This window comes from Phoenix dactylifera, chromosome 7 (genome assembly GCF_051530095.1).
Source record: "Phoenix dactylifera cultivar Ajwa chromosome 7, Ajwa_hap1_PhDact_Kaust_v1.1, whole genome shotgun sequence".
In the NCBI taxonomy this organism is placed as follows: domain Eukaryota; kingdom Viridiplantae; phylum Streptophyta; class Magnoliopsida; order Arecales; family Arecaceae; genus Phoenix; species Phoenix dactylifera.
The window spans coordinates 3,004,467-3,030,615 of NC_143196.1; the positions used below are offsets into that span (position 1 = coordinate 3,004,467).

The 26,149-nt window shown below is 37.6% G+C and overlaps 1 protein-coding gene across 25 annotated transcripts; it reads left to right on the forward strand.

Moving 5' to 3' along the window:
* Positions 1-5,318: 5,318 nt before the first annotated feature.
* LOC103722082 (uncharacterized) lies at positions 5,319-23,859 on the forward strand. Of its 25 annotated transcripts, XR_015967188.2 has the most exons (10): positions 5,323-5,575; positions 6,099-7,221; positions 9,541-9,750; positions 11,647-12,520; positions 12,692-13,353; positions 13,444-15,473; positions 16,006-16,261; positions 22,436-22,524; positions 22,689-22,837; positions 23,480-23,859. XR_015967188.2 is itself a non-coding variant. In XM_089924172.1 (7 exons), the coding sequence occupies exons 2-7, from the start codon at positions 6,150-6,152 to the stop codon at positions 22,758-22,760; spliced, it is 4,911 nt and encodes a 1,636-aa protein (XP_089780298.1). In that variant the 5' UTR covers positions 5,319-5,575; positions 5,991-6,149; the 3' UTR covers positions 22,761-22,949. The 25 variants fall into 25 exon arrangements, 8 of the variants coding, with proteins under 8 accessions (XP_089780298.1, XP_038983474.3, XP_038983475.3 ...); XR_005512252.3 differs by lacking the exon at positions 22,436-22,524 and having other exon boundaries at positions 5,319-5,575; positions 5,991-7,221; positions 9,550-9,750; XR_005512250.3 differs by lacking the exon at positions 23,480-23,859 and having other exon boundaries at positions 5,319-5,575; positions 5,991-7,221; positions 9,550-9,750; positions 22,689-22,949.
* Positions 23,860-26,149: the final 2,290 nt, after the last annotated feature.

Here is a 26,149-nt window from a genome sequence, read left to right on the forward strand (position 1 = left end):
CTAGTTCCAGGCTCGTAATCTCCCCAAAGTAATGTGGTATCATCCAATTAATTTAAGAATCTTCAGTTATTCATAAAGTTTTCATTTGCTGAATGATCTAGGCAAACTAGATACGGTGTTTACCGGCCCATACCTAATATGTCCAAATAATTTAAAATCAATACAGATCCAACTTATCTATATTAACCATCAGCATAAGAAATAAATAAATCATTACTAATTCTCTAATTTTAAAGTTTTAATATTTAAATTACTTATAGATTTTTATTCTTTCTAAATTTAAAATTAAAATAAATAAAAAGTTAGACTTTTAACTCGGTTTAGAGACTACGGTATAAAATTATTTGCTGGATTTCTAACCATGAGCCTAAGACCCTTCGCCGGGTCCATTGAGCCGTGTGGAGATAGAGAGAAAGAGAGAAAAATAGGGGACGACCTTTGCATTTAAATCGGGTGGAGGAAGGCCAGCGATGACGGCAGCGGGCACTGGCTGGAAGTCCGGACTCCGGCGAGAAAATCAACCACAGCGGGTGGTCGGTAGCGGTGATGGCCGCCACACAGAGAGCAATAGAGAAAAGCAGAGGAATAAGGCGAAAACATGGGGAACTTTCCGGCCTTATAAAATTAGAGAGATTAATCATAATGTATGTGGAAATATTCACTTCTCTTAATAGTTTAAAGAGAAGTGAATATTTCCACATACATTATGATTAATCTCTCTAATTTTATAAGGCCTCATAGTTTCAAGCAGACATCAATTGAAGTTAAGCTTTCATGAAACCATAAACAAAGAACCTGCAATAAATTTACAAAATACTCTAATTGAAGTATTGTTTCTGAATCCTATGGAGGATATCTGTATTAATTTATTCAATTGTTCCTTCAAAATACCCTAACTTCTCTGCATATTGATTTTAAGCCCACGTTTCATCCTGCCAAGACTACTATGAGTGCGAAAAGGATATCTGATTCCTCCTCTCCCTAACACTAAGGGCCTATAAGTATTCTTTGCATTGCATTTTTCAAATAATCACATCAAAAGTTCCCAGAACATTGTGGCAGGAAACATATTAAAGAATCCGTCTTATGGTGCCTAAATGATTGCAGGGTATATGAGGACCCGTGCGAGCATATATTTAATCCCACATCGGTTATTCACCGAGAATATCTTGGATACTTATACAGGACTAAAGAATCCAAAAAATACCTTCTAGTTAGCCATTTTGGGTAAGATCCTAGGTTGTTACAAATGGTATCAGAGCGAACCAATTCCATAATCTATATGGACTAGAGGACACTGCAGTGCAGATCCATTGAGGCTGACCGCGAGCCGATCGTAGTATTTGTGATTAGATTTGAATAGATTTGAATACTTAGCCTGATGAGGACATTAGAGCTTGAATGGGGGGAGTATGTGAGAATCCGTGCGGACGTGTGTTTAGTCCCACATCGGTTATTTACTGGGTAGATCTTGGGTAGTTATACATGATCAAGTAACACAAATAATACCTTATGACTAGCCACTTTGGGTGAGATTCTGGGTTATTACAGTGTAACCACTCCATGTGTTTAAACTAACTCTAGGAAACAAAACTTTTCTTATGAACCACCACCTAAACTCTTAGATTCTCATCACTGTAAGATAAGTGCAATGAAGATGATTGAGAAGGTTTTTGAATCTCCTGATTCCATATCAACAATGCCATCTTAAATTTCTGAAGTTCAGCCATACAAGTTCCTATGTGAGTCTGTACCTCCAAAATGATTACATGTTCAGAGATTTTATTGCATGCTACATGCCATCCTGATTTTTTAATACTCATAGCCATAAAATGTCACCTGAGCCTAGAGGTGGGCATTGGGCCGGGCCGCCCATGGCCCGGCACAGCCCGACACGAAGCAGGCCGTGCCTGGCACGGCCCATAAAAGGGGGCCGGGCTGGGTTTAGAATTCCTGGCCTGCGGGCCGAGCCCGGCACGGCCCGCTTCGTGTCGGGCAGTGTCGGGCCATGAGCGGCCCGGCCCAATGCCCACCTCTACCTCTACATCTTTTTTTTTTGCCATACGGGCCCGTCTCGTGCCAGGCACGGCCCGTCTCGTGCCAGGGCCCGGCACGGCCCGCCACCCCACGGGCCTAGGGCCGGGCCAGGCTGAACTTTTAGGCTAAGCGGGCCGTGCCGGGCCATGTCTACCTGAGCCACCCCTCTTGAGAGCCAACAAGGGAAGCAGTATCTCCCTTCTCAAGGTCCTAACTCTGATTTCATCCCCTTTCCCAACTAAAGTACACAGCTTTCAACAGAAACTTCCACCCTCACATAAATATCCTTCCAAAGTGCAGTCTGAAACTTATTTTAGCTCTTTAGAGAATAACATCCTCTCTTTTCTCCCTATGTAGTAAATAATACTTTTCAAGCTAAAACGCTCTTTCTCTTCCCCAAAGCTCTTAAATCCCTCACCATAAAGATTCCAATTCTATACCTGTAACTTATTGCACGCAAGTCTCCCTTTCTACGACGATCTGCACTTAAACTCTCAACTCATCAGGCCATACTTCAACTCACCATCAAATCCCAGAGCAAAGTTTCTGCAATATAAACTTCTAGGTTCCCTAATCATTATGTTTCCACCAAAATGGAGTTGAAGATTTATGGGGAGATTGAAGCTTTTAAGCACCTTGAAACATCTAATTACAAAGACATCTTCACAGATATCTTTCACAGAAAAGCTCATTGACTACGGCTTATTCGGTACTCGGTATAGGATCTAAACCCACAAGCATGAAACAGAAGTGGGTGCAAGTGAGACAGCAAAGTAAACAGGAGAATTAGAACATTGAAAGCATCAAGAAAGAAGAAGCATAAGAACAACATGTAACTTGACATCATATTTAACCTGCTTGGTTGCTTTGCTTCACATCAAAGGCTCAAAGCAAAACGATGGCAATACAAGATGCTCGATCGGTGACGAGAATGAAAGCAGTACAGCATGATTAAGTGGGAGCAAAATTTCAAATTGGTTGGGGCGCCTTATGATCGAGGCTGGCTCTTAAAATTTTTGAAGTGGAAGTACTATAGTTTAATTTGGTTCCCTACAAAACTTGTTTCCTAGTTATCACTGCATGTCCTTAGATTAAATAATTCTGACATTATTTTGTTTTCAGTCTCTAGTCTTATGCATCTCATTCTAGTTCTAGGAATGCTATTGTGAGGTGCTTGGGTCACAAAAGAAGTTCAATAGGTAGTTTGGCATCCTAGCAACTTAAGAACAGCATACTCATATGGATCCAAGTTTGCCAAGGAATTGTATTAAAAAACATGCACAAAACGGTGGTTGAGTTGGCTAGTTGAGGAAGTCTCAAATTCGTTGGTATGATGTTTAACAGTTGGTGTATATATGGTGTGAAAAATAGGCCTGTAATAATAACTGGCATCAAATTGTGATGGATAAAAGAGGCTACTGTCTGATGAATTAAGGATAGTGTATGAAAAAGTTATAAAAAAGGCTCTATTATGGCCCTGGCTAGGGATCAAAAAGGCAAGCCAATGCTCAGGACCTCCCAAGCCTACGTCCTGGACAAGTAATCATCCATATGAGGAATAAGTATTACTCGGGTTAGCTATATGGTTAGACATAGATAATCTAAGAAAAAGTTAAAAATAAATTGAGGAATATATTGTTTCGGAATATTTGTAAAGTTTCATGATTAGAATATCCTGATTCTTTTCTTCACTGATATGATCTTTAGATTTGTTAGCCTTTGGATGGAAATCTAATTAACTGCTATGAAAAACTTTATTATCGAATAATAATAATTTTGTATGAGGATAGTTTTGTAAGAAAATTACATAGGTATCATTTTCACCGATTAGTTTAGAAAGCATCCCCAGAATTTGCATTAGCGTTCTATTAATCTTAACAACCTTCGAACCTATATCTTTATCTCCGCACTGCAATTTTACGGCCTTTATAATGATGATTGTATTATATATAATTAAAATGGAGGCTCGACGACATGTATTAGTTCTCCATTCATCATGTGGATGTCTGTATTTATGTTATCATTAATACAATTCTTTATCTTGGATGATAAGTAAAATTATTATATCTATTCTAATTTATTATATATTAATATATTATTTATTGTGTATAGATATATATATTTGAAATAAAGGCTAAAGTTCTCCATTCAGCGCATGAATACTGCTATATTAAAGTTTATTGCCTCATATGTAACGTATATTAATGATGCAAATATTAATGTATCGGCAATCATTAAAATTTATCACAAAAATTTAATTATTGAAACTTCTTATTTATTATAATTTATTACATTACTAGATAATATTTCTAAAATAGTTGGAAAATTATATTTTGAGCATCAAGTGGGTCGTGCTTGTGAAAACTCATATTAGTTTTTTTCCAAAAAAAAAAACTTAAATTAGTTCCTCTTAACGGCATCTGCCACCAATGTCCTTATTTGATATTTCTGCCCTTACAAGATTCATAATTACTTGCTGGTCCTCATAACCACAAAATAAAACCTATATTCAGAGTCCTGCTTCTCTCTCTCTCTCTCTCTCACACACACACACACACACACACACACACACACAGCCAAAACCCTTCCTTCCCTTTTAATGACACCCATATTCATATGCAAACCCATATCCTTCAATCAAGATGGACCAATAGGAACGAAACCCAGTTTTTTTTTCTTTCTTTCTTTCTTTTCTATTTTTATTTGAGGAAAAACCCAGCTTTCTTTTTTGAGTTTATAATTTTTTAGTTAAATAATCTAGCTCTAGTGTTTGTTTTGTAGATTTTTTTTTTTTGGTGGATAATAATATTGTTTTTTTAGATTTTCTTTGAAGGATAATAAAAGTTCTGGGGGTGGGCATGTGCCACCGTTGCTTAGGGGCATTCAGGCTATGATCAATGATGGAATGGACTTGCGAACAAAGCACGTGTATCATAAAGCCAACGAAGCAGTAGAATGGGTAGCTTTGTATATGATTAATCATTTTGGAAAGATGCTATGGCTAGGAGGAAGGGGATTATTTGGCGCACTTTGAGAATTGTTAACTTGTGATTTTTTTTTACTCGTACATGGTACACCTGCTTCACTAAAAAATAATATATATATGATAATAATAAGAAAAATAAAATAAAAGCTCAAGAATAATAAGTCTAAGAAGATTAACTCTTTCCGTTCAGTGGAGTCCTGACCGTTCGATTTATTTTGTACGGTCGATCTCTGCCCATCCCACCGTTCCACGTCCGACGCCACTCTATATTCCCCCTCCAAGAGCTCCTTCAATTAACCGACACTTCCTCCTCCCTCTTCTCCGCCCTCGCTGTCACGGAGAACGGAAGAAAAATAAGTAAATAAACAAAGAAAAATCTTCGAGGGTTTATTCCTCCCTCGCCTGTCTTGTTCGAATCCGAACCCTCAAGCCCTCGCTTTTGTTTTTTCGATCGGAATTCCCCTGTTTCGCTGCTCAATCCCTGAGGCCTCCGAACGATCGCTAGGGGTGATGATGTGACAGGGGATCTGTACGCCGTCTCCCACGAAAAAGGTATGCTTTTGGTTTCAGAATTCGATGGTGTTCGATTTATGAAGCAATGAAGTTCGCTTGTGGTGCTACGATTGGTGCTTGCCCTAGGTTTGGAATCTGATTCGGCTTAAAGGGTTAGGGTTATGGATTATGTTCGTTAGAGGTAAAAGGAATGGTTTTTGATCGAATTTTTCGTGAAAATTTTTCTCTTGATACTGTTCTGTGACGAAGGAGTGGGTTTTAGGCGCTTTTTGAGTTACTGGTAATCGGAGATACTGATAATTTTGGTGCTTTTTGTGTAGTTTTTGATAGATTTAGTACTCTTGGATTGATTTCTGTGGTATTCTATTTCTATACATTTTCGTAATATCGAGCCTTGCGTAAATTTCTTTCTTTCTCTCTTTTTTAATCTGGTGGATTTTCTGAATTTCTGCAGCTTTTACTGATGGTATAGAGAAAAAAACGCCCCTTTTTCTTTTCTTTTTCCCTTTTCTTCTGAAAGAAGCGAAGAAGCGACTGAAAGGTTCTAGTACGAATCATGTAGGAAACTCCAAATAGTGTCTGAACTTTGAAGAAGAGATTCTAAAAGTGGAAGATGTATGGAGAAGGGAACTATGCCCGCCAATTTAGGCACGGGCAGCCGCCGCCTCCATTCCAGCAAACCCCTCCCGGCCCACCCCCTCCAGCTATGCAACATGGCCGCATGGGGCAGCCTTACGTCCACCGACCTCCTCCTCCAGTCCATGGAAGTGCCCCAATCGTTCCTTCCTATGCCGGCCCGGGCCCTTCTTACCCTCCATCCATGTCAAGCCAGAATGGCTACCAAATACCACAACAGTTGCCGCCACCGCCAAGAATGTTTCCACCTCCACCTCCTCCTTCGCAAGGACAAGTTCTGTATAGGGCTCCTCCCCTGCCCCCTCCTGGGATTCAACATGTGCCAAGTCCTCCACATCCTCCTCCATCTAGTTTTGTCTCAGTAACGCATGCTCAATTTGTGCCATTTGGAAGTACTTCAGTTGGAGATGCTCACCCACCCTCCCTTCCACCCCCTCCACCTCCCCCTCCTCCGTCTTCTCCTCCACCCCTTCCACCTTCACCACCTCCACCGGCTCCTCCAATGGCGGACCTTTCAACTGCTACAAAGGCACCTTCGATGGATTCTGCAGCTGATGGGGCCTGTTCCTTAGGGCATGTTCCTGCTGATGCCCCAGTTACTCCAGCCCGAACAGTTGATAGTGCCCCTGTGTCTGGAAGTTTACTCATACGTGAAGGTAATGATGCTGGAAAGAAGGTTTTACCAGTGGAAGGAGAAGCATCAGGAGATCTCCCTCCACCTCCACCGAAGCCAATTGAAGAAGATGTTGTTCGGAATATTGAGGTGCTGTGTCATTTTATTGCAAAGGTTGGACCTGAATTTGAAAACTTGGCTTGTGCAAGGGAGGTCAAGAATCCAAAATTTGCCTTCTTGTTTGGAGGTGCACCTGGGAGTGCCGCTGCTATTGGGTATGAATATTTTCAGTGGATGAAAAAGAAATTTCGTTTTGAAATGGAATCAAGCAAACATTCAGAGAGGCCATTGGAAATGGAGTGTTCTTTGCCATCTGATAAATTGGAAAATGAAGATGCATTGAGTTCACCTACTGCATCGGACATGGATGTGGAAGGTTAGTGAACATCTCTTGCTTCCTTCACACTTCTCTACCCTTGCAATTTCTGGGATCCATTAATCCTTGATTGTCATTAAAATTAATATTCAAAGGTTGCTATTTTATGCATAGTCACTTGCTATGCCAGTGACTGACAAGTGCGGCTGCCTTTCGTTTCTATACTTGTAACAAGTCTCCTTTTATACTGATATGTGAATTTTGGTGTACATGGTCATGTGAATACTGAAATTTTAAGCTTGTGGGCAATTTCTCTTAAAATTGTTGCTTGCATTCCTTGTTGTGTATCTTTAAGATGATTTTCTGCTATTTTTATGCCACATTTCTCTTAAAATTTAAGCAATTTTATAATTGGCCATGTTCTACCATTTCTGCATCTTTACGCATAATTGCTGGGTGTGAGGCAGAAGGATGATATAGTAAGCACTACTTGTTTCATTTCGAAGTCGCTGAATTGTTTTTATACATCTAAGCCTGTTTTTTCCACCTTTAGAACTTGTGATCTCCAGAGAGGCTCTACTCTAAGAAGTTTGAAATGAATATTGGAGGAATGAGTCTAAACTAAATTAGACATAGTAGCTTCTTTTCCTGCTCCATTTCTTATTAACAATAGCATGCTGGTTGCTCCTAGTGTCTAGCTCTTTTGATGAATGCAGAAATGGCAACTGCTCAGTCACAAGTACTCCTCAAGATCTCAAGTCCATGGTCTTAATATGGATTAGTAATGTCATGACTCAAAGTTGAAAAATTCATCTATAGAGAAAAAAGACCAAGGATGATTATCAACTTATGCATAAGAAAGCAAGGGTAAAAAGTTGATGGAGGAGGAGGAGGGAGAAGATGATTTTTAAGGATGACTCGGGAACTTGCTATTGTCAATCTGTAGAACAAATTTTGGCGCTTTATAAGTTCCTGTAGGCCAACATATATCCTAAGGACTATTCAGTTTTACTACTTATGTTGTGTTTCTAAGCTGAAAGTAGAGCTCTGCATTTTCAATAATGTATATTTTATATCAATTAATAAGCTTGAAGTATTTATTCAGTGGCTTTTGACCACTCTAAGTTTGTCTAGTGAGTGTTCCAACTTTGACACTCCAATGACTGCTGTTACACATTTAGAATTTAATGCGTACCTAAAAGTATTGTTTTCTAAAAACTTCTCCATATCTAATTTTGATTTGCAAGTCTATTGGATTGCTTTCCAAAATTCTTTCCATTTTAATTACAATCTGAGAAAGATGAATGGTTACTTTAATTACTTTCTGATGTTAATATGATCACCCTAACTGATCTTTATTCTGCTAGGATGTAATTGCTTTAGTCTTAGTTGATGTCACACCCACTTAAAATCTGTTTATTTGCTCCATGACCGGTACCCAATGCTCTTCAGCCGCTTCTTATTGCTCTGACTTGATTAAGATCAACAGGTTTACATTTGCTCTGGATATTAGAATTATTTTTAATGCAGCTTTAGGTAACTATTGATATCATTTAATTAAGATTGTCATCTAGCAAGCTGGTTTCTTCTTTAATGAAAAGGAAGTAAGTCTTTGGACTTGGAGAATTTCTACAATCAGTGGACACTAAGGAAAGAAAGGACTGCTCTCAGTTTTGGAAATAACAGAGACCCAGGTTTTGTTTTGTCCCACACTTTCAGCATAGTAACATTGGGAGTGTCAGAGCCTGTTGTAAGTTTTAGACATTACTCACAGCAAGGCAAGCGGGCAGGCATTTTGAAGGCAATCTATTTGTGGACTATTTGGTTCCCTGCAGTTACTGTTATTTAATGCTATGTTGCTTCTTTGGGAACAACTATTGTCCAGGTGCTTTAGTTCTTTTCGCTTCTTTAGCATGGACCCAGATTTTGGTTTGTTCCATGCTGTCAGTATAGTAACATTTAATTTGTAAACGCCTGCTTCCGTGCCTTGTGTTGCTTTTGGAGTTTTCACTACTGCTCTCAGCCTTTTTGTGGCCGCATTTAGTCATTAATTATTTATTTTGGCCAAACTTGATCTTCTGGACCCTATACTCTGTTGTGAGGCTGCTGCTTGTGTCTTTGGCAGTTGGCTGTATTTTCTGCTGCTTCTATGTGTGGATGCTCTTTTGCATGTACTTCTCATTTTGTCTTGTTTAACTTTCTTCCAATTACGCAGATCAAATCAGCTGAGGGACTCTTTTTTGAACTTGTGCCTTACATGTCTTCTCACACGCAAAGTCGTTATATGGTTTTCAGCCTAATGCTTGTTTTTTGTGTTATTTTTTAGTCAAAAAGTTGTGGTGTGTGTTACATTGATACTGAACCTTTTACCATATGGAGCATGTCTAGATGATGTTCGCCTGCCTGGTGGTGATGCTGGTCTCAACAAATTAAACACAGTAGCGACTGGAGAGTCTGCCTCTCTAACTAATGAAAGGGATGTTGTTGAAGAGCCAGCACCTCAGAGTACAACAGGGCTCATTCGGGAGGGTGCAATGTCTAGCACTGTATCCTGTTCAGGACCTTCATCCATACTGCAAGAAGGGGAAGGTATCAGTTTGAAACTCTTTGTTCTGCTTTCTTTTCCCCTTATTGCCTTTTCTTACTTAGATATTCTGCTTTGATAATCAATTTGTTTCGTTATGTTTATTACAGAATAATAGTTTCATCTGTTTATTCCTGCATAATTTATTCCTGTGTTGCATGAATTGGTTATAATATTCTGCTGTATTTTCAGATGACTTAGCTCTTGTAGATGCTGTCATTTTTTGGCACTTTATTTTGGACAACTGATCTATTTTAATGAGGGTGGGTACTTGATAAGGGAAACAAAATGGTATTGGTTAAGAATAAGAAAAAGGAAATGTAAATGATTTTCTGACAACTATGATGGGTTCTCAAGTTCAGCTGAGAGACAAATTTATTGGATATTCATAGGTTTTCCTCTTCCTGTTTCTGTGTAGTCTAATAGGACATGTTTTCCCACTCTTGACTAATGAATAGCAACTGCTTTATATCCCTTGTTTATCCTTTTTATTTATGCCCCTTTCTTAGGCCTACTTTGGAGGTGGAATGGGGAATTTGGGGTATCCTTTCTGGGTATAATAAATTCCATATAAAGTGGGACAAGGTGGGATAAGTCTTTTTTTTTTTATTCAGATAAATCAATTTTTATCCTCTTGTCATGATTACGTTGTACCATAGCACAACTGTTACAATGATTATTATTAGGCTAAAAGACAAAAATGCCTTTCTCTTTGTGGTTCTTTTTGGCTAATAAATGGATATTTTGGTTATTTCAACAATAAAGGCAAGACAAAGTATACGCGGATAAACTAGGTCACATGGTACCTAAGGTATTGCTGGGGTCGATCATCCTATGTTTGACTGAAGTCTTGGAGATCTATATATGCTTATATTCATGTTTGTACGTGTATCTGTCAATTTTTCTTTTTAATCATAAAAGAAAAATGAAGCAGAGTGTAGTTAGACTGTAACCCATCTTGTTCTACCAAATCCTTATCCATTATCAGTTATGGTAGTCTTTTTACAACATATTTGTTATGATTTAATATTATATCGAGCTCGATTATTGTAGGGTCTTTTCATGCTTCTAATCTTATGATTGCATTGATGCTTAAATAACAAAGTAATAGTCAAATAGATACCTTTTTTTGAGATATTTTTTAATATATTTTAATATCATTTTTTGTTACTTGTTTCACCGTTCATGAGGTAGCATTTTAGATGTGTTAAGTGAATTTAAAATATTGCAAAATTGTAGCTAAATAACTTGTTAAATAACTGATTTCTACCCAAAACCTGATCTGATACCCGACATTTTTTTGGGTCTGATATTGGATATGGGTATAGAGTTTTGATTGGGTTTTGGCTTTGGGATCTAACAAATAGATTGTGTTTGGGTATGGATCAAACCAAACCTGAACCCGACCTGCTGGCACCTCTAATTGGATGCCCATGCCATAGTTTAGCTGTTTAGGCACACCTGTCCGTGAGGCTTAAGGTGGGGAACAACTTTATTAAATTTGAGGAAGTCTTAGAATTTTCTTCAGAAACAAGGTTTTTATATTTCTCTAGTAAATTATCTTACGGCCTAGTCTCGTGTATGCTTGCATATATAGTTAGAATTTGATTTTTTAAAATGTTCCTATGATGGTCGTCGAGGGTGCCTTGATGCAATGCATTGTGACCTGGAGATCATGGGTTCGGAATATGGAAACAACCTCTCCACATGTGGGACTAAGGATATAGAAATCTGACCCTCCTAGACCCCACAATAGCGGGAGCCTTGTGCACTAGACCACCCTTTTCTTATGATGGTTGCACTGTCATTTATCTATCTTGGGCTGGGATTATATCCATGTGTTTCACCATAGTAGTTACTTTTATTTTTAGATAAATTACCAATCTGATATTATTTTTCAGATGACAGGGGCTCATCATTTATCAAAGATGTTAGTCCAGTCAGGCCTTTGCCTGGTGCTGCTGAATGTGCTGTAGATGATGACATGCAACAGCCTGTTAGGCCACTAACTCAAGATTCTAGCTGGGTCAATGTTGCGCCAGATGCTGCCTGTGGCAAAACTACAGAAACTCCGAGGGTATTTGTTAAAGACAGAAGCCCATTCCAGCTTATACAAGGTTATGCTTCGGATGACAGTGGAGAAGATGATGATAAAGGCTATGTGGATAGCATCAACCCTGCTAGGACCTCCCATTCAGCTTCTGTAGACAGGTCAGACTTGCAAAAGGATAAGGGGTATGAATTGCCTCTTAATTTTAGCCCTAAGAGTCTTCCTGGGACCGAGAAATCCAGATTGCAGACTGATTCAAGTCATTCTTTGTCCACAATGCCCAAAGAAGCTACTCCTTTTGGTTGCTCATCCCCACAAAAATCTTCACCACCAGGTGTTATCTTTGCTGATTCTATTGATGCAATTGAAATTGTGTCTGATCATAGTAATCACGATCAACATGATGAGAGACTGCATGATAAGACTGGAACTTCTGAACCTTCTGAGGACAATGATATTGTGGGGGGTAAAAGTATTAATCTTGACTGTCAATTCACTAAGCTTCACTCAGGGGACGCAAAGCAGGAATCCACTACACCAAATGTGGATGAATTTGGGCAATTGGTAAGAGAAGGTGTCGGTGACAGCGTCTCTGATGGGATGCACAGCAATGAAAGGTGCGGTAAAAGGGTGAGGAGTTGGAGTCACAGTCGGTCACCACAAGAAAGTAGATGGAGGTGGAGTCGCAGTCCTAGGAGAAGAGACAAATGCAGGCGATCTTGCAGGTACAATATCATGATTTTCTATGTAATTTGGTGGATATGTCGTTTGGTCAAATTATTTTCGGATATTTGAGATTTCAAATGCTTTGCTGCACATGCTTTGTGAGTTTGTATTCATGTTCATGCGAAATGCAGCAGAGTCTAAAATGCCTCGTACACTTTGTATTTTTTCAGCTTGTCCCCTACAAGGAGCAGGAGTAAGTCGCCGTCAGATTATAGGCGGACAACTCTATCTGAGAGAGGAGATCAAGATCAGCCTCCCAAATATTTCAATTTTATTCAAGGAAGGTGCTTCCATGGGGCATCGTGTTTTCTCCACCAGGATGTTGGACAGCACCAGGACAGGCAGCCAGATCATAAAGACTTTGCACAAGGTTCTGACAACTATGATGGGCATGATGATACTTTGGTTTCTGAAAACCACTACCATGCTACGGGTTTAATGACAAATATGGATTTTGAGAAGTCCGATGATGTCAATCTGGAAGAAACAAAGAGGTTGGAGGTGCAGACTGATGAGAAATTGTCTGAGGCCAGGACTAAGATTACTCATGATGGAGTTTTGGGTAAGAAAATTGCATTGGACTCTGTGATAGATGATGCAATACTGAGTTTGAAAAATGATACTGGGGAACAACAAATTACTGATCAAGCTTCTCAAGATATTATTAGTCAAGTGAAGGAACCAAAACAAATGGAAATGGTGCAGGAGGCACCTAAGATTAATGATGTGGAGGAAGAAACAACTCAGCCTATGCTAGAATCCTCCCAGCCTTCACCTTCTCATAAATCTGAAGGTTTGCTCAAAGAAACTGTTTTGGGACAAGCTAACTCAGGTGAGCTTGTATTTTTTCATTCTTCACAAGCCACTTGTGCTTGCACTGCTATTTTGGAATCTCAAAATGCTGTTCATTTTTCTCTTGCAGAGGGTCAAATTGTTCAGGCTGATGCATTTCAAAATCATGTCCCTTCTATTCTGCCATATTCAGAAGATGCTCTAGCATCTCAGACGTATCAAATCCCAAGTTCTGTGAGCTATTCATCTGCAAATCATGATCCTACAAGTCAGCCTTGGAATCAAAGGTTGCTTCTGAATGAGTTTCCCCCAACCAGATTTTCAGTTCCCGATGATAAATCTCAGCCATCTCAGCTGCTACCTGCACCCCAGGGGCATCCTCCTCCCTTCCTTCCTGCTGACAATATTACTGCACCATTTGCTTCACAACATCCTAGAGAGAATCTCCCACCACCAGTCACAGGCTACTCACAGCCTCGTCCCTTAGATATGTTAAATTCCCACCGACCACCTGTGGCTAGTGATTACCATTCTCAATGTGTGCATCCTCCGAACTCCATGTGGTCATATCCCACTTTGCCACCACCTTCACATGTGAATGGATTGCCCAGCAGGCCTGCCTTTCCTGCAACAGAATTTTCACACATGCAGTTTCAGCAAAATATTATGCCACCTAGAAACGACTTTCCTTCTATAAGGTCCTATCCTCCGGTGGAGCTGATTCGTTCTCAGTTAGTTGATTTTCGTCCTCAATCTTTCCAGTCAATGGAGTCGTCTCATCATCCTCCCTTGCATAAGGATGAGTTTAAATGGAGGTCTTTGCCATTGGAAAATCAGCAGAATGATCCATTTCATAGAGCAGATTGGTTATCGCGCCCTCCTATGCGTGAAGGTTTTCGAATCATCTCGGATTTATGGCAGGGGGAATATCATTTGCATCATCAATCTCCTCATGATGATGCTCGAATTCCATTTCCTGCTCAGGCGCCTAGTTCTTCTAATTTGTATTCCCGAAGCAGTGCTATGTATCCTCAAACCGTTTCAAATCAATCAGAGTCTTTCCTTGGGAATCGTCTGCCCCTAGGGTTTTCCTCTAGGGAAGAATTCCCTACTGTCAGCAATCTGCCTTATTCACAACCTTCGTATGACCGGCAACGCCTTTCCAGCATGAATTTTCCTTCAAATGTGGGTGGCCCGGGCATGACTAATCCTTCTCTACAAAGATTCTCATCGACCTTCTCAGAGAGCAATTTGCTACCTCAGCTATCTGATACTGGGGCACCAAAAACATCTATCTCCGCCCACTACAACCCGTTTGCATCTACTTTTGAAGATCCACCTGGAAGCTTAAAGATTGGTTCTAGTAAATATGATTCTTCGTTCAGTTCAAGCCATGGGCCATTAGGTGGTTGTGGTTCAAGGTTGGCAGATTCACCACCCAATTCAAGAAGATCAGGAGAGCAATTCTTGCCAAGAAGTGCTGGTTATTCTCATGAAAGTTCTGCAGAAGTGCTACCGGATGTGGACAAGCAGTTTGTTAGGGATCCTGCATCTGGTGTCCCGTATGATCCACTCTTTGACAGCATCGAACCATCTTCTAACACACTCGAGAATCTAAATCATGTTCAAGAGCAAAACCTGGCTGCTAATGATGCAGGCATGGCACCAAAAATCAACAGTTTGACTAGGCCTTTAGATGTTGAGGATAACAATAGGCAGAAAGATGGCACAGGTGCTGAACTTATGTCGGAAGTTGATGAATTTGGTGAGGTGGCCACAGATGCAGAGGTGGATGCTGTTGAGAACGGGAGCCCTCAACAAGTGGATGCGAAAAACTGGAGCCCAGTCATTCCAACTGAAGGAGGGAACACTGCTGCAGGCGAAATTGAGATTGGCCAGGTTCGATCACCTGGAAAGAAGAAGAGCAAGCATTCAAGGTCGCTGAAACTTCTCAAGATTGCCCTTGCAGATTTTGTGAAGGAAGTCCTTAAGCCTTCATGGAGACAGGGAAACATGAGCAAAGAGGCATTTAAGACCATTGTGAAGAAAACAGTGGATAAGGTTTCTGGTGCAATTCCAAGTCATCAGATACCCAAAACACAGGTGAAGATCAATCAATATGTAGAGTCATCACAGCGAAAACTGACCAAGCTGGTGATGGTATGTCCATATTGCTTATACCATACATTGTTATGTTCTTTTTTTTTCTTGCATATGTTTAAATAGAAAAATCTCATATGAGTATTTCAAGCTTCTGCACCCAGAGGAAATACCTTTTCCTCTGAACACGATGTATTTCTCCAGTCTTCTTTTGTGTTCTACTGATTTTAGTATGAATTCTTTGATAAATAGAAAAAGATACTTCTTATTGGATTAAATATTTTACCGATTAGGGGTCTTATAAGAAATATTCATGTCTTGGGTTCAATTTCCATATCTAGATCTTTACTCGACTGGGGTCTCTTGGTGGGGGCCTTGGGCAGAGTATGGCTTAACTGGAGGAGTTTTGAACAAGGAATGTGCCCCACTATCGATAGCTGTCAAAAATTGATCCTAATGTGGTTTTGTTTGTTCACTTCAATCATATATTCTCAATTGATGGTGGTTTTCCTCTTTTATACAAGACTAAAGACGTTCCATTGCAAAATCCAATATCTGTTTAAAAACCAATTTGACTTTCTTTTATCTGCAGGCTTATGTAGACAAATATGTCAAGATGTAGATAATGACTGCTAACCATGGGAGTACCTTCTAGAGCGATCTCCTTTCCTCTCCACCATACACACAATGACTTGCTGATGCAGAAAAATCCTTTTATGAGAGATTGAGGGCTTGATGAGACAGATTGGCTGCACATAAGGTGTTTTTTTTGGAGCGGCTGTTTCACACAGCCCAGTGATTTTAGCTGATAATATTTTTCTCAGCAGTACCATGGAATCAACAGACATGTATGTATGAACCCAAATCTAAGGATGGTTTTTGCTTTTCTGACTGATTTCTGCAAGTCATCAGTTATGGGAATCTGATTTATAACATATTTCATACTTTACTGTGGCAAATTTGTTTTTGTTATGATTCTGTGGGGAGGCTCCAACTAAGGAAGCCAGGATGTTATAGAGTTACTCTTAGGCTCTTAGCTTTTAATTCCTCAGTAACCAAATTTTATGATTTTTTTGTTGTTGTTGTGTTTCAAGCTTAGATACAACATATCTTTTATACTAAAAAAATTCCCTAATTTTGGACTCTGATGGAGGATAACTTGATGCATGACAAAGCTTGTATATCTTAATAATTCAACTATGTTTAGCGGTTTGATAATGTTTGACACTATATCGCAATATAGATTTCGTATGATTTGGTAGAGAATGTGTGGAATAGTCTTATGAACCACTGAGAGTGATATTGATGCATATTTTACCACCTTTGATGCATATTTTACTACCTCTTTTTAGGTGATTGAGGATTAATGCTCACCTTCAGTTGACTTTATTTTTTTCTTTCTTCTAATTGGCACATGAAAATTTTAACATTTAGTCTTCAGATGCTAGCATGGACTTGTGTGCATTGCTTAATTGCAAGTTTTAAAGGGATTCTTATGTTCCTAAATTAATTGCCACGTGAAAATTTTAACATTTAGGTAGCATAGACTTGCATGCTTTTGCTAAATTGTAAGTTTTAAAGGGATTCTTATGTTCCTTAGGTCTTCTCTAGTTAGGGTTGAAGGATGTTGATGGTATTTTATGAAGTACCCAGTTTTAATATGAGTTTTTTTTTTAATATGCCTTTGACTGAAGCAAAGCATGTGATGCCCATGCATATGAAATATTCAGAAAATTTGAATAGGTTGTAGCTATTATTTGGAGAGTGAAATTCTTCAAGTTACTTATGCTTCTGTCATTAACTAAACTGCCTTCATATGGGAGAACTATGAACTTGTTAAACAGGAATTGAGTTAAAAGTGAACCTGTGTATGATTATAGTTATCAGGTGGAGAGTGAAGTTCAATATTTTAGCGAGATGCCAAAGTCAGTTGTAATATGGTGTGTCATCAATCATCAATCAAGCTAAGAAGTTAAAAAGGGGTTTGCTTTATAATGTATTTCTTCCATGGATTGTTGAAGCCCTCTAGCTTTTGCCATGTAGTTTTATGTTTGAATGGTAAGCTGAAGACTACTTTAAAGGCTTTTGGAATTTGATTTATATAGGCAATTAGGTTTGGTTGCAAGGAAATCCATGGAAATAAAAAGGAAAACTAAATGTTTTCCATTGAAATGGAAATGTTATCTGGAAAAGCTCTCCGACTTTGTTATTTTCGAATGAAACAAACAAATGGAAATGGAAAACTAGATTTTCCAAGAAAAATAAGTTTTCCAAGCAGTTTCCCTTGCATCTAGACATACCACGAGAAAGTGGAATCCTGAGAATTTCGAACGTTCTAGAAGATAAGCTTTTGCAGGCCTTTAATTTGCTTTGTTGGCTGATTGTGAGCTGCCTATTATGAATTCTAGGATTAAGCAAGACATGCAAACTCCACATTTAATATATAAGCACAGAATTGTAACTAAGGATTAAAATGTGTCATACATCTGTGCCAATGCTGGTTACTTGCTGGCGAGGTATGGATCATGCCATGCTATGTTGAGCTGAGCAGTGTTTGTTACATGCCCTTGAATCACTTTTGACCAACTTGCATCAGATCAATATGGGTGCATGCCCAACTATATGCAAGGGTTTCTGACAAACAAAATGGTTTGTTTTTACTTGAATTGCTCTTGACCAGCTTGCACCAACATGGAGCAATATGGGCTGGCATGCAAGATATAAGGGCATGTATCTCTGTATTTGTGCTGTTACTGTGTTTTCACATGACATACTGTATGGCATCAATAAGATACAATCCCTGAAACCTCCATCAATTAATAATATAAGTTTGTCGACACACAAAATTCCATCTGAACCCTTTTCTTTGGGTTTGGTCAATGTCTATTCCAAGGTTTTAAGTCCTGGCGGGACGGGGGAAGTCCCGATCGTCCTGCCCCATTCCCATGAAAAAATGGGATCGAGACGGGTTGGAACTCTGAAACCCATCCATGTGGTGAGAGGAAAAGACAGAGAAAAGATGAAGAAAAGAAAAAAGTGAAAGGAAAGAAGAAAAAAAAGAAAAATGGAAGGAAGGGAGAAGAAAAGGAAAGGAAGGAAAGAAGGAAGAAAGGAGAGAGAAAGAAAAAGAAAAAGGAAAAAAGAAAGAAAGGTAGGGATAAGAAAAAGAAAGAAAAAGGAAAGAAAAGAAAGGAAGGTAGAAGAAAAAGAAAGAAAAGAAAGAAGGAAAGAAAGAAGAAAAAGAAAGAAAGGAAAGAAGAAGGGGAGAGGAACAGAGGATACCTATTGGGACCGATGTAGGGATGGGGCGGGACAGCGGGGCGTCCCATTCCATGGAGAAACCAGGACACCCTCATTCTATGGGATTTAAAGCCTTGGTCTATTCTATATTCTTGCTATTAGTTTTGTTGATAAGAATTAAGGAATTTTCTAGAAAACTCAATCATATGAATTGATTTCTTGGATCTAGATAGAAGTTTCACAAAATTGCTCCTTATGTTTGTCTGCTTGAGATGTTTAAGTGAATGTCTGAATTGATGGGATACTCCACAGGTTTTTTTTATGTTTCCAACTATTTCTTGGAGGTTGAAAGATATGCTACTTCATCTAGCTCCTTGTTTCTATTTGGTCAACATCTATTTCTTACCATGTTATTAACACTTTGGAATGATGATCAACACATTTATTTGGAGATCTCTTATATTATTGAGTTGTGGGAGTTGAATATAATGGATGACAGAATTGTGCTAGAGGGATGATCACTTATCATGTTAGATAGAAAGTATGAACTAAATTTAGAGATTAGAAGGTGTAATGCCATTCAAAATTATATTCATTACCTAAATCAAGTTATAAACCAATTCTAGCACCATTGAAACTATGTCGCCTAAAAGCCTAGCCTGGAAGCAGGATTAGCGGTTCAATAAGGCACGTGTCTTTACTTACCCAAGCATAAGCGACAATAAGCCATTTTTTGGAGTTGAATAGCTCATTCTTGACAGTTCAGTCGATCCCTAGATAACTGGGGATCAATAGTTCCTTACGTCCCCTTGTATCGGGTTTATTCCCATTCTCTATCCCACCTGATTATCAAAATGGCCGAGAACACCCTTTATTAGCTAAAGCTAATCATGAAGAGCATGGCGTATTTGTCTTTGAACCAAGAAGAATCACTGTAGTCAATTGTAGTATGGTACAATGTAGTCATGAGTTGGAGATGAAGCATTGGAGCACAAAAGAAGACTTTTTTAGCCTTACCCTCAAAATAATTATATAACCATTGTGGATAAAAGAAAATTATGCGAGAATTTTCAGTTCTGTTTCCAAACTGGGCCTAAGAGTTTCTAAATAAGGAGTTGAATATTCACTATCTGTAGGAGATTGTTACATTAGTACAAATCTATTTTAGATAACAATGTAGAAGCTCTTTATGGTGTTTAAGCACAAAAAATCTGCTATTTTGATCCATAAGGGAGTAGAAACGATGGCATATGGTTGGATGCCAAAATTTTTCTAAATGTGGGAGGTAATGTGTTTGAAAGGATAGCAATTTATTAGGGCATGCGAGAACTTCAACCTCTACAATCTCTTCTACATCTTTCATTCTTGTGGCAAGTTAGTCTATGTTAGGATGGAACAGGGTTTTAAATATGGGTATTGAACCCTATACTTTTTTCCCCAATGGAACGATATGTAGGGTTGCTAATGTGTTGGGTCGAATAGGGGCATGCTTGACCCCAACCTGACCTGACCCGATTTCATGTAAGGTCATGATATTGGATTCGGACCCAGACTAGTAGATGGTCGGGTTGGGTTGGGCCTGGTCCATGGAAAATATTTTAGATCTAGTGGGTCGTTTAGTTCTGGTTGGGTTCATGTATGACCAAGACCCAATCCAAAATACTTGGGTTCGGGTCTGGCCCGATTCCAGTCTAAGTCTGCATTTATTTACTAACAAGATTTCATGAAGAAAATTTTGCTCTTTTGAATTAAACTGAATTTTGACTACCAAAAAAATTGTTTGCTAACATGGTCAAAAGTCAAAACTCCATGAATGTTTATCTAGAACTGTAATATGCTTCAAAAGGTTAATAACCTTAACAGCTGGTCTTTTTTAATGTAGGAAGGTTAGTTTGAGCACTTTTCTCTTAACAGAGGAAAAGAAGAAATGACTTGGAATACCTCTTCGGACAATTTGGATCGGGTCAAAAAACTAATAGGAAGACCCAAAGTAAACCCATATAGTGTACAACAAGCCGGGACGGGTTGGGTCAAAGTTTACAAAATTTAGACCCGAAATGAAATGTGAAAGACTTTAACGTTTGAACCCGACCCAGCCCCATGGGTCTTAAAGAACGCATTAAGTCAGGTCTAAACGGGTAGGGTCGAGTCGGCTCACAGGTCAGCCCAACCCATTTGCAGCCTTAATGGTATGGTACTGGTACCAATGGTATATAACGAAACCGACAATATTAAAAGAATGAAAAACTATCAGAACGCATAGGTACAGTTGGCGCATTGTTAGTATGCATCGGTATGACAGGTACATATTGATACACAGGATTTTTGTGTATCTGTTCCTGAACTGGTGTTGCTTTCGTGTTGTAATGCTATGGGACTAATGATACCGCCCCATTTCAGTAGTTTATGAATCCAGGGGATGTATTGTCGTTCTTCACAACAGAAATATGTGGAGCTTGTTGCACCAAATTATAAGCATGAGTGGAGATAAATTAGATGGATTTAGTGCATCCTATTTTGGTTTACATGTAAATCAAAATATCAAATGAATGCTGCACAGGGTTTTCGTGGCTCGGCACCTGAACAGGTGCCTGTTTTTTGTTGGAATGATACAATACCAATGATACCGTCCCGTTGTAGCGATTTATGAATCCATGGGATGCAATGCTATTCTTCTCAAACAGTATGGAGCTTAACACACCAAAATATAAGCATCAGTAGATATAATTAAATGGATTTAGTGCATCCTATGTTGGATTACGTGTAAATAAGAATATCAAATGAATGCTACTATTAATGCTGATCTTAGGTACAATAGTTTTGATAAATGTTGACCAATCTGATGTGCATTGTTCCATTAACAATCTAAAGTTTTGATTCAGATACTGTTTCCAATAGAAAGTAAATTAAAACATATGCTTAACTTATGAAGCTGTAACTGAAGCAAAAAGAGCCGCATTTGGTCATGATCGCAGAATAAGTCCATGTTCTTCTTGACAAAATGTAAACTAAAAGGATACTAGAATTTGGGGACTTTTGAAACTTTAAGATGTTTCTTTAGTGTCACCCCAAGATAAAGTGGAATAAGCATATTTTTCCTAGGATGAAAAGTATTTATTTGATGCTTTTATAATTATGATTACTCATAGAGCCCCTTAAATGCTTTGGAGAGAGTAGATATTAGCATTTCTCACATGAGTTGTTGCTGGAGCTGATGGTTTTGCAAATATGTACGCATGGACATGTATTAGGCTGAACTGGTGGCATCGTGTGGTACAGGGATATTGAGGGGATATTGAGGCAAATGAAGTATTTTTTTATGGCTAGTACACTGTCGGTAATGTATTGAAGAATGAGTGCGAATATTTTCAGGATAGATTGTTGGAAAAGCATAATTAAATTCTCACTTCACATAGTCAGTTTATTAATATTGATGATATAGGGGCCATGGGTTGACTGGGATTAGCGCTCTTCTAACAGTTTTGGATTGAAAAGTCTTGCATGCTAAGGAATAAACTTTTCATATATCCCTTATTGCTATGGAGGTTTTTGCTTTCCTTGAGCAGGCCAAGGACTCAAATGGAGTCAATGACCTTGTGGGAATCTTAAATTGGAGTACGTTTCATTTGTCAAGTGTATTACTAGAGGTCTTGCATGACCAAATTTTACCTTATCTAGGCCTTAGCCTGATTGTGAAGATTTTTCAGTCTCAAATGAAAATGTGCCACACATTCTCATTTCTTATTTGGTTAAACTCATTTTGATTTTTTTCCCTCTTTCAGTGCATCATTGGAAGTGAATCTTTGTAAATCTACATAAAATGAACAATTCTCATGCTACAAAGCCTAATCCTGAATTTTTTCCTTTGCTGGTAAGATAAAAATCATCTGCTAAATTATCCTTTATCTTGAAGCCAGTTACGATCATAGGGCACATGTTTTGTAGTAGTTACAATGATTGTTGCTGCTGCGTTCTGATTATGGAATCTAACATTTTGCTCAAATCATGGTTCCGTTACATGTGATGAATTTATAGAAGATAAGGAGATGGTGCTGGAAGAAGAAGAAAAAGAAGAGAGAGGAACAGCCTTGTACAAATGGCATGTAGCCAAATCCTGTATAAAGAGAGACGACAAACTGTAAATAAGGGGTAGGCAGGCTGAGCCACCCTGCTTGTCAAACAAGGTAACCAACAATTTTGCAGTTGCCATGTTTTTTAATGTCTGTGCTTGTAAATGATGTCAGAAGTCTAAACTTAGTCATTTTTATGCCATCCTTTTATCTGATGAATGATCCAGACAGATATTGTTTGATTGCAAAGACTTAATGAGCTGCTAGCAGGGAAGCATGCTCAAGAAATTCACACTGATTGTTGTGAATGAGACTTATATGTACTGGGAAGGTATTATATAGGAGAATTGAAGATTCCTAATTATAAAAAAAAATTGTCAATCAATTCACTGGTAGTGTTTAATTTGAATGTACATATGGCGTCTTAGTAATGGTGAAAATAGGGAAACCAACGTAGGTTTTGTATCATTCATTCCAGGAAAATTTGTTAAAGAGCACTCCTAAGGTGATATGTTACTGTGTTAGTGCTAATAATGGTACATTGAAGAGTAAATTCTCTCATGGAGCAATGACAATTGCTACTTTAGTTTTGTTGCTTTAAGCAGGCTAGTGAATTTTAAGGTGTCTAGGCAGGATACTGCCACCTATTTTCTCCTACTACCATATGACCTACCATCACATTTAAATCTTTTCATTTTTGCTGATTGGTTTGCTGATAATAACCTTGCACCTTCATTTTCTCTGCTTGATGTCCAGTGATGCTACTAGGTTTTCAAAACAGGTGGTTGTTGATGGGTAGTGCTACTGCCCAATTTTTAGAGCTGGAGGTGTTTTTGAGCAGTGATGCTATCCATTTTCTAAGTCCACACCCCCCCAACCCTCAGACAAAGGAAAAAAGAAAAAAAAGAAACAGTATTCTCTTCATCCTTTAGGACTTGGCTGATTTGTGGAATTTTTTTTTTGAAAATTGATGTATGAATATATCATAGTTTTTGTATATTTGGTTGATCAAAAGTGGTATATTTTAGAGTAATTTGTGTTTGATCAAACATATCCTTTTTGAAAAAATTGTATAAAATATCTATTATATATTTAATAAAAAAAATTGTTGGCTATGGCTATGTTTTAATGGTCATTATTAAAGTGTCGGATATTTTTATTATTATGTTATGAATATATATATAAATTGCTAAAATGTGAAAATCGCCATATTGATTTCAAACGTCGGACATGACCTTCACTAGTAAAACTTGATGCCATTAAAATAAGTTGAAGCTAAATAATGCTAGCTGAAAAATAAGGACCAATTATGTGCATGGGCCCCTGCGATGAAAGCATTGGTTCAGCAATTATTAATATTTTCAAAAAAAATAGAGTTTTTTTTTTGTATGCATTTTTCTAAATATTAAAATTTGTATAAATATTCTTTCAAAATTTATATTTGTATGTATATTTTTATAAAATATTTGTTTTATATGTATATATATATATTTTTTTACATATGTGCCCACACTATCTAACACCGTTAAGAAATTAGCGGTTTAAAATTAAATATAACTGAAATTTTCTTAATGGATAGATATGCAATAAACAAAAACATCTATAAGGATATATATATATATATATATATATATATATGCACATAATATTTTGCGGGAATATTCATGCAATTTCACACATTTAGGTAGGTTTACATGCAAAAAAATTTAATTTAATTTTTTTTATTTTAATCTATTTTAATACTCGGATTTGTCTAATGCCTGTTTCTTAATATTTTCGTAAAAATATGACCAAAGAAAAAGATTAATTTAACAATTAGATAACAAAAAAATTAGGAAAGTTTTTTTTACTAATTATGAGATTATTCTACTTTATTCTTCTTCATTTATAACAACTAATATATTTTATTTCATCGAAACATAGCCTATAATATTTATTGTTTTAGGTGCTTGTATGAGGGCATATATTAAAATATAAAAAAAATTAGAATCTCTTAAAGGCACATAATATATTGCAATGATCAAGCTTTCTTTCTACTGCTATGCTCATGGGCGAAAGAACAACATCAATCCTTTCCAAGCAAAGTTATTGAAAAACTTCGAACCCTTCAAACTTATTAATAACCTCGATAGTCATGTGGTAGAAGGATATTCCTTACGTTATGTATCTTAACCACTTTTCTTTAGAGCTTCAATTTTCTAGAAGAAGAAAAGATCTAAAGAAAGGGGCCCATCTTATCACAGTAATATTAAATCAGCTACCAACTTGCACATAAAAAATTTTCCAACTCTAAAAGATATGCATTGTAAATCTCATACACTAAAAAATAAATATCGTAAATCTCTCACAACACTTTTTCTTAAATAATTTATAAAGTTAAAGGCAGGACTTGACTATCTTCATAATTAAAAAAAAGGATACAATGAAAGGCTATCTATAGTAGAAAAGAGAGTTGTGGGAATGATTGGATTCCGGATGAAGAAGTGAAAAAAAATGTCGAGAGAGATCAAATTTTTTTTCAAAGACGATAGAGATATCAGTTTTCAATGAGACCCGTTAACCCATTATCCGCTTTAAGAATAAAAAGATACTTTCATAATTTTAATTTAAATAAATATGATTTTGACTAATTACATTAGCTGAATTGCTATATCAAAAGTATTCATACAAAAATAGAATTTTGTAAGCGCATACACGTAAATATGACTTTAGAGGGTATTCATGCAAATTCTAATATTTAGAAGGATATTTATACAAAAATCTAATTTTTTTTGTTTACGTATACACTCTCCAAAATTGCTATTTGCATGTATATCCTTATAAACATTTTTTTTTCGCATGTTTACCCATTAAGGGCATATTCATCATTTTAATTTTAAATTGCTAACTTTTTAACAACATTAAATGGTACTGGTATATGCGCAAAAAAAAAGAGAAAAAAATGTGTACACATACAAAACAAGTGTTTGATAAGGATATATATATATATATATATATATATATATATATATATATATATATATATATATATATATATATATATAAAATTTTGCATCAATTTTTTTTGACATATTTATATGCTGTTTTACATAAATAAGATTTGGTAACATTATACCTTTTTTTCACCAACTTTTAACCATTTCTTTTTTTGAATAAAAATTCCAAGCTTTTCCGCTTGGGTTATAGTTACATGCGACGAGAGAGAGAGAGAGCAGCGGAAGAAATTTGGGGTACAGTTTAGCTTCCTGCGGGCTTCATTGCAGCGTACAAATCATGTGCTATGATTCTCCAACACGAATCATCGAATGCCATCAATGATCAAAAGAACGAGACCGTCTGATTGGTGTGTCGCTCCACGGAATCAGACGGCAAATATCGCGTAAGTACAATATGATCCAATCTCTCCATTGTTTGACGGTGACGCGT

Coding starts and splice junctions, on each gene's coding strand:
- LOC103722082 (XM_089924169.1), top strand. CDS start 6,150: ATGTATGGAGAAGGGAACTATGCCCGCCAATTTAGGCACGGGCAGCCG. Junction 9,751..11,646: donor CATACTGCAAGAAGGGGAAG/GTATCAGTTTGA, acceptor ATTATTTTTCAG/ATGACAGGGGCTCATCATTT. Junction 15,474..22,688: donor AACTGACCAAGCTGGTGATG/GTATGTCCATAT, acceptor ATGAATTTATAG/AAGATAAGGAGATGGTGCTG.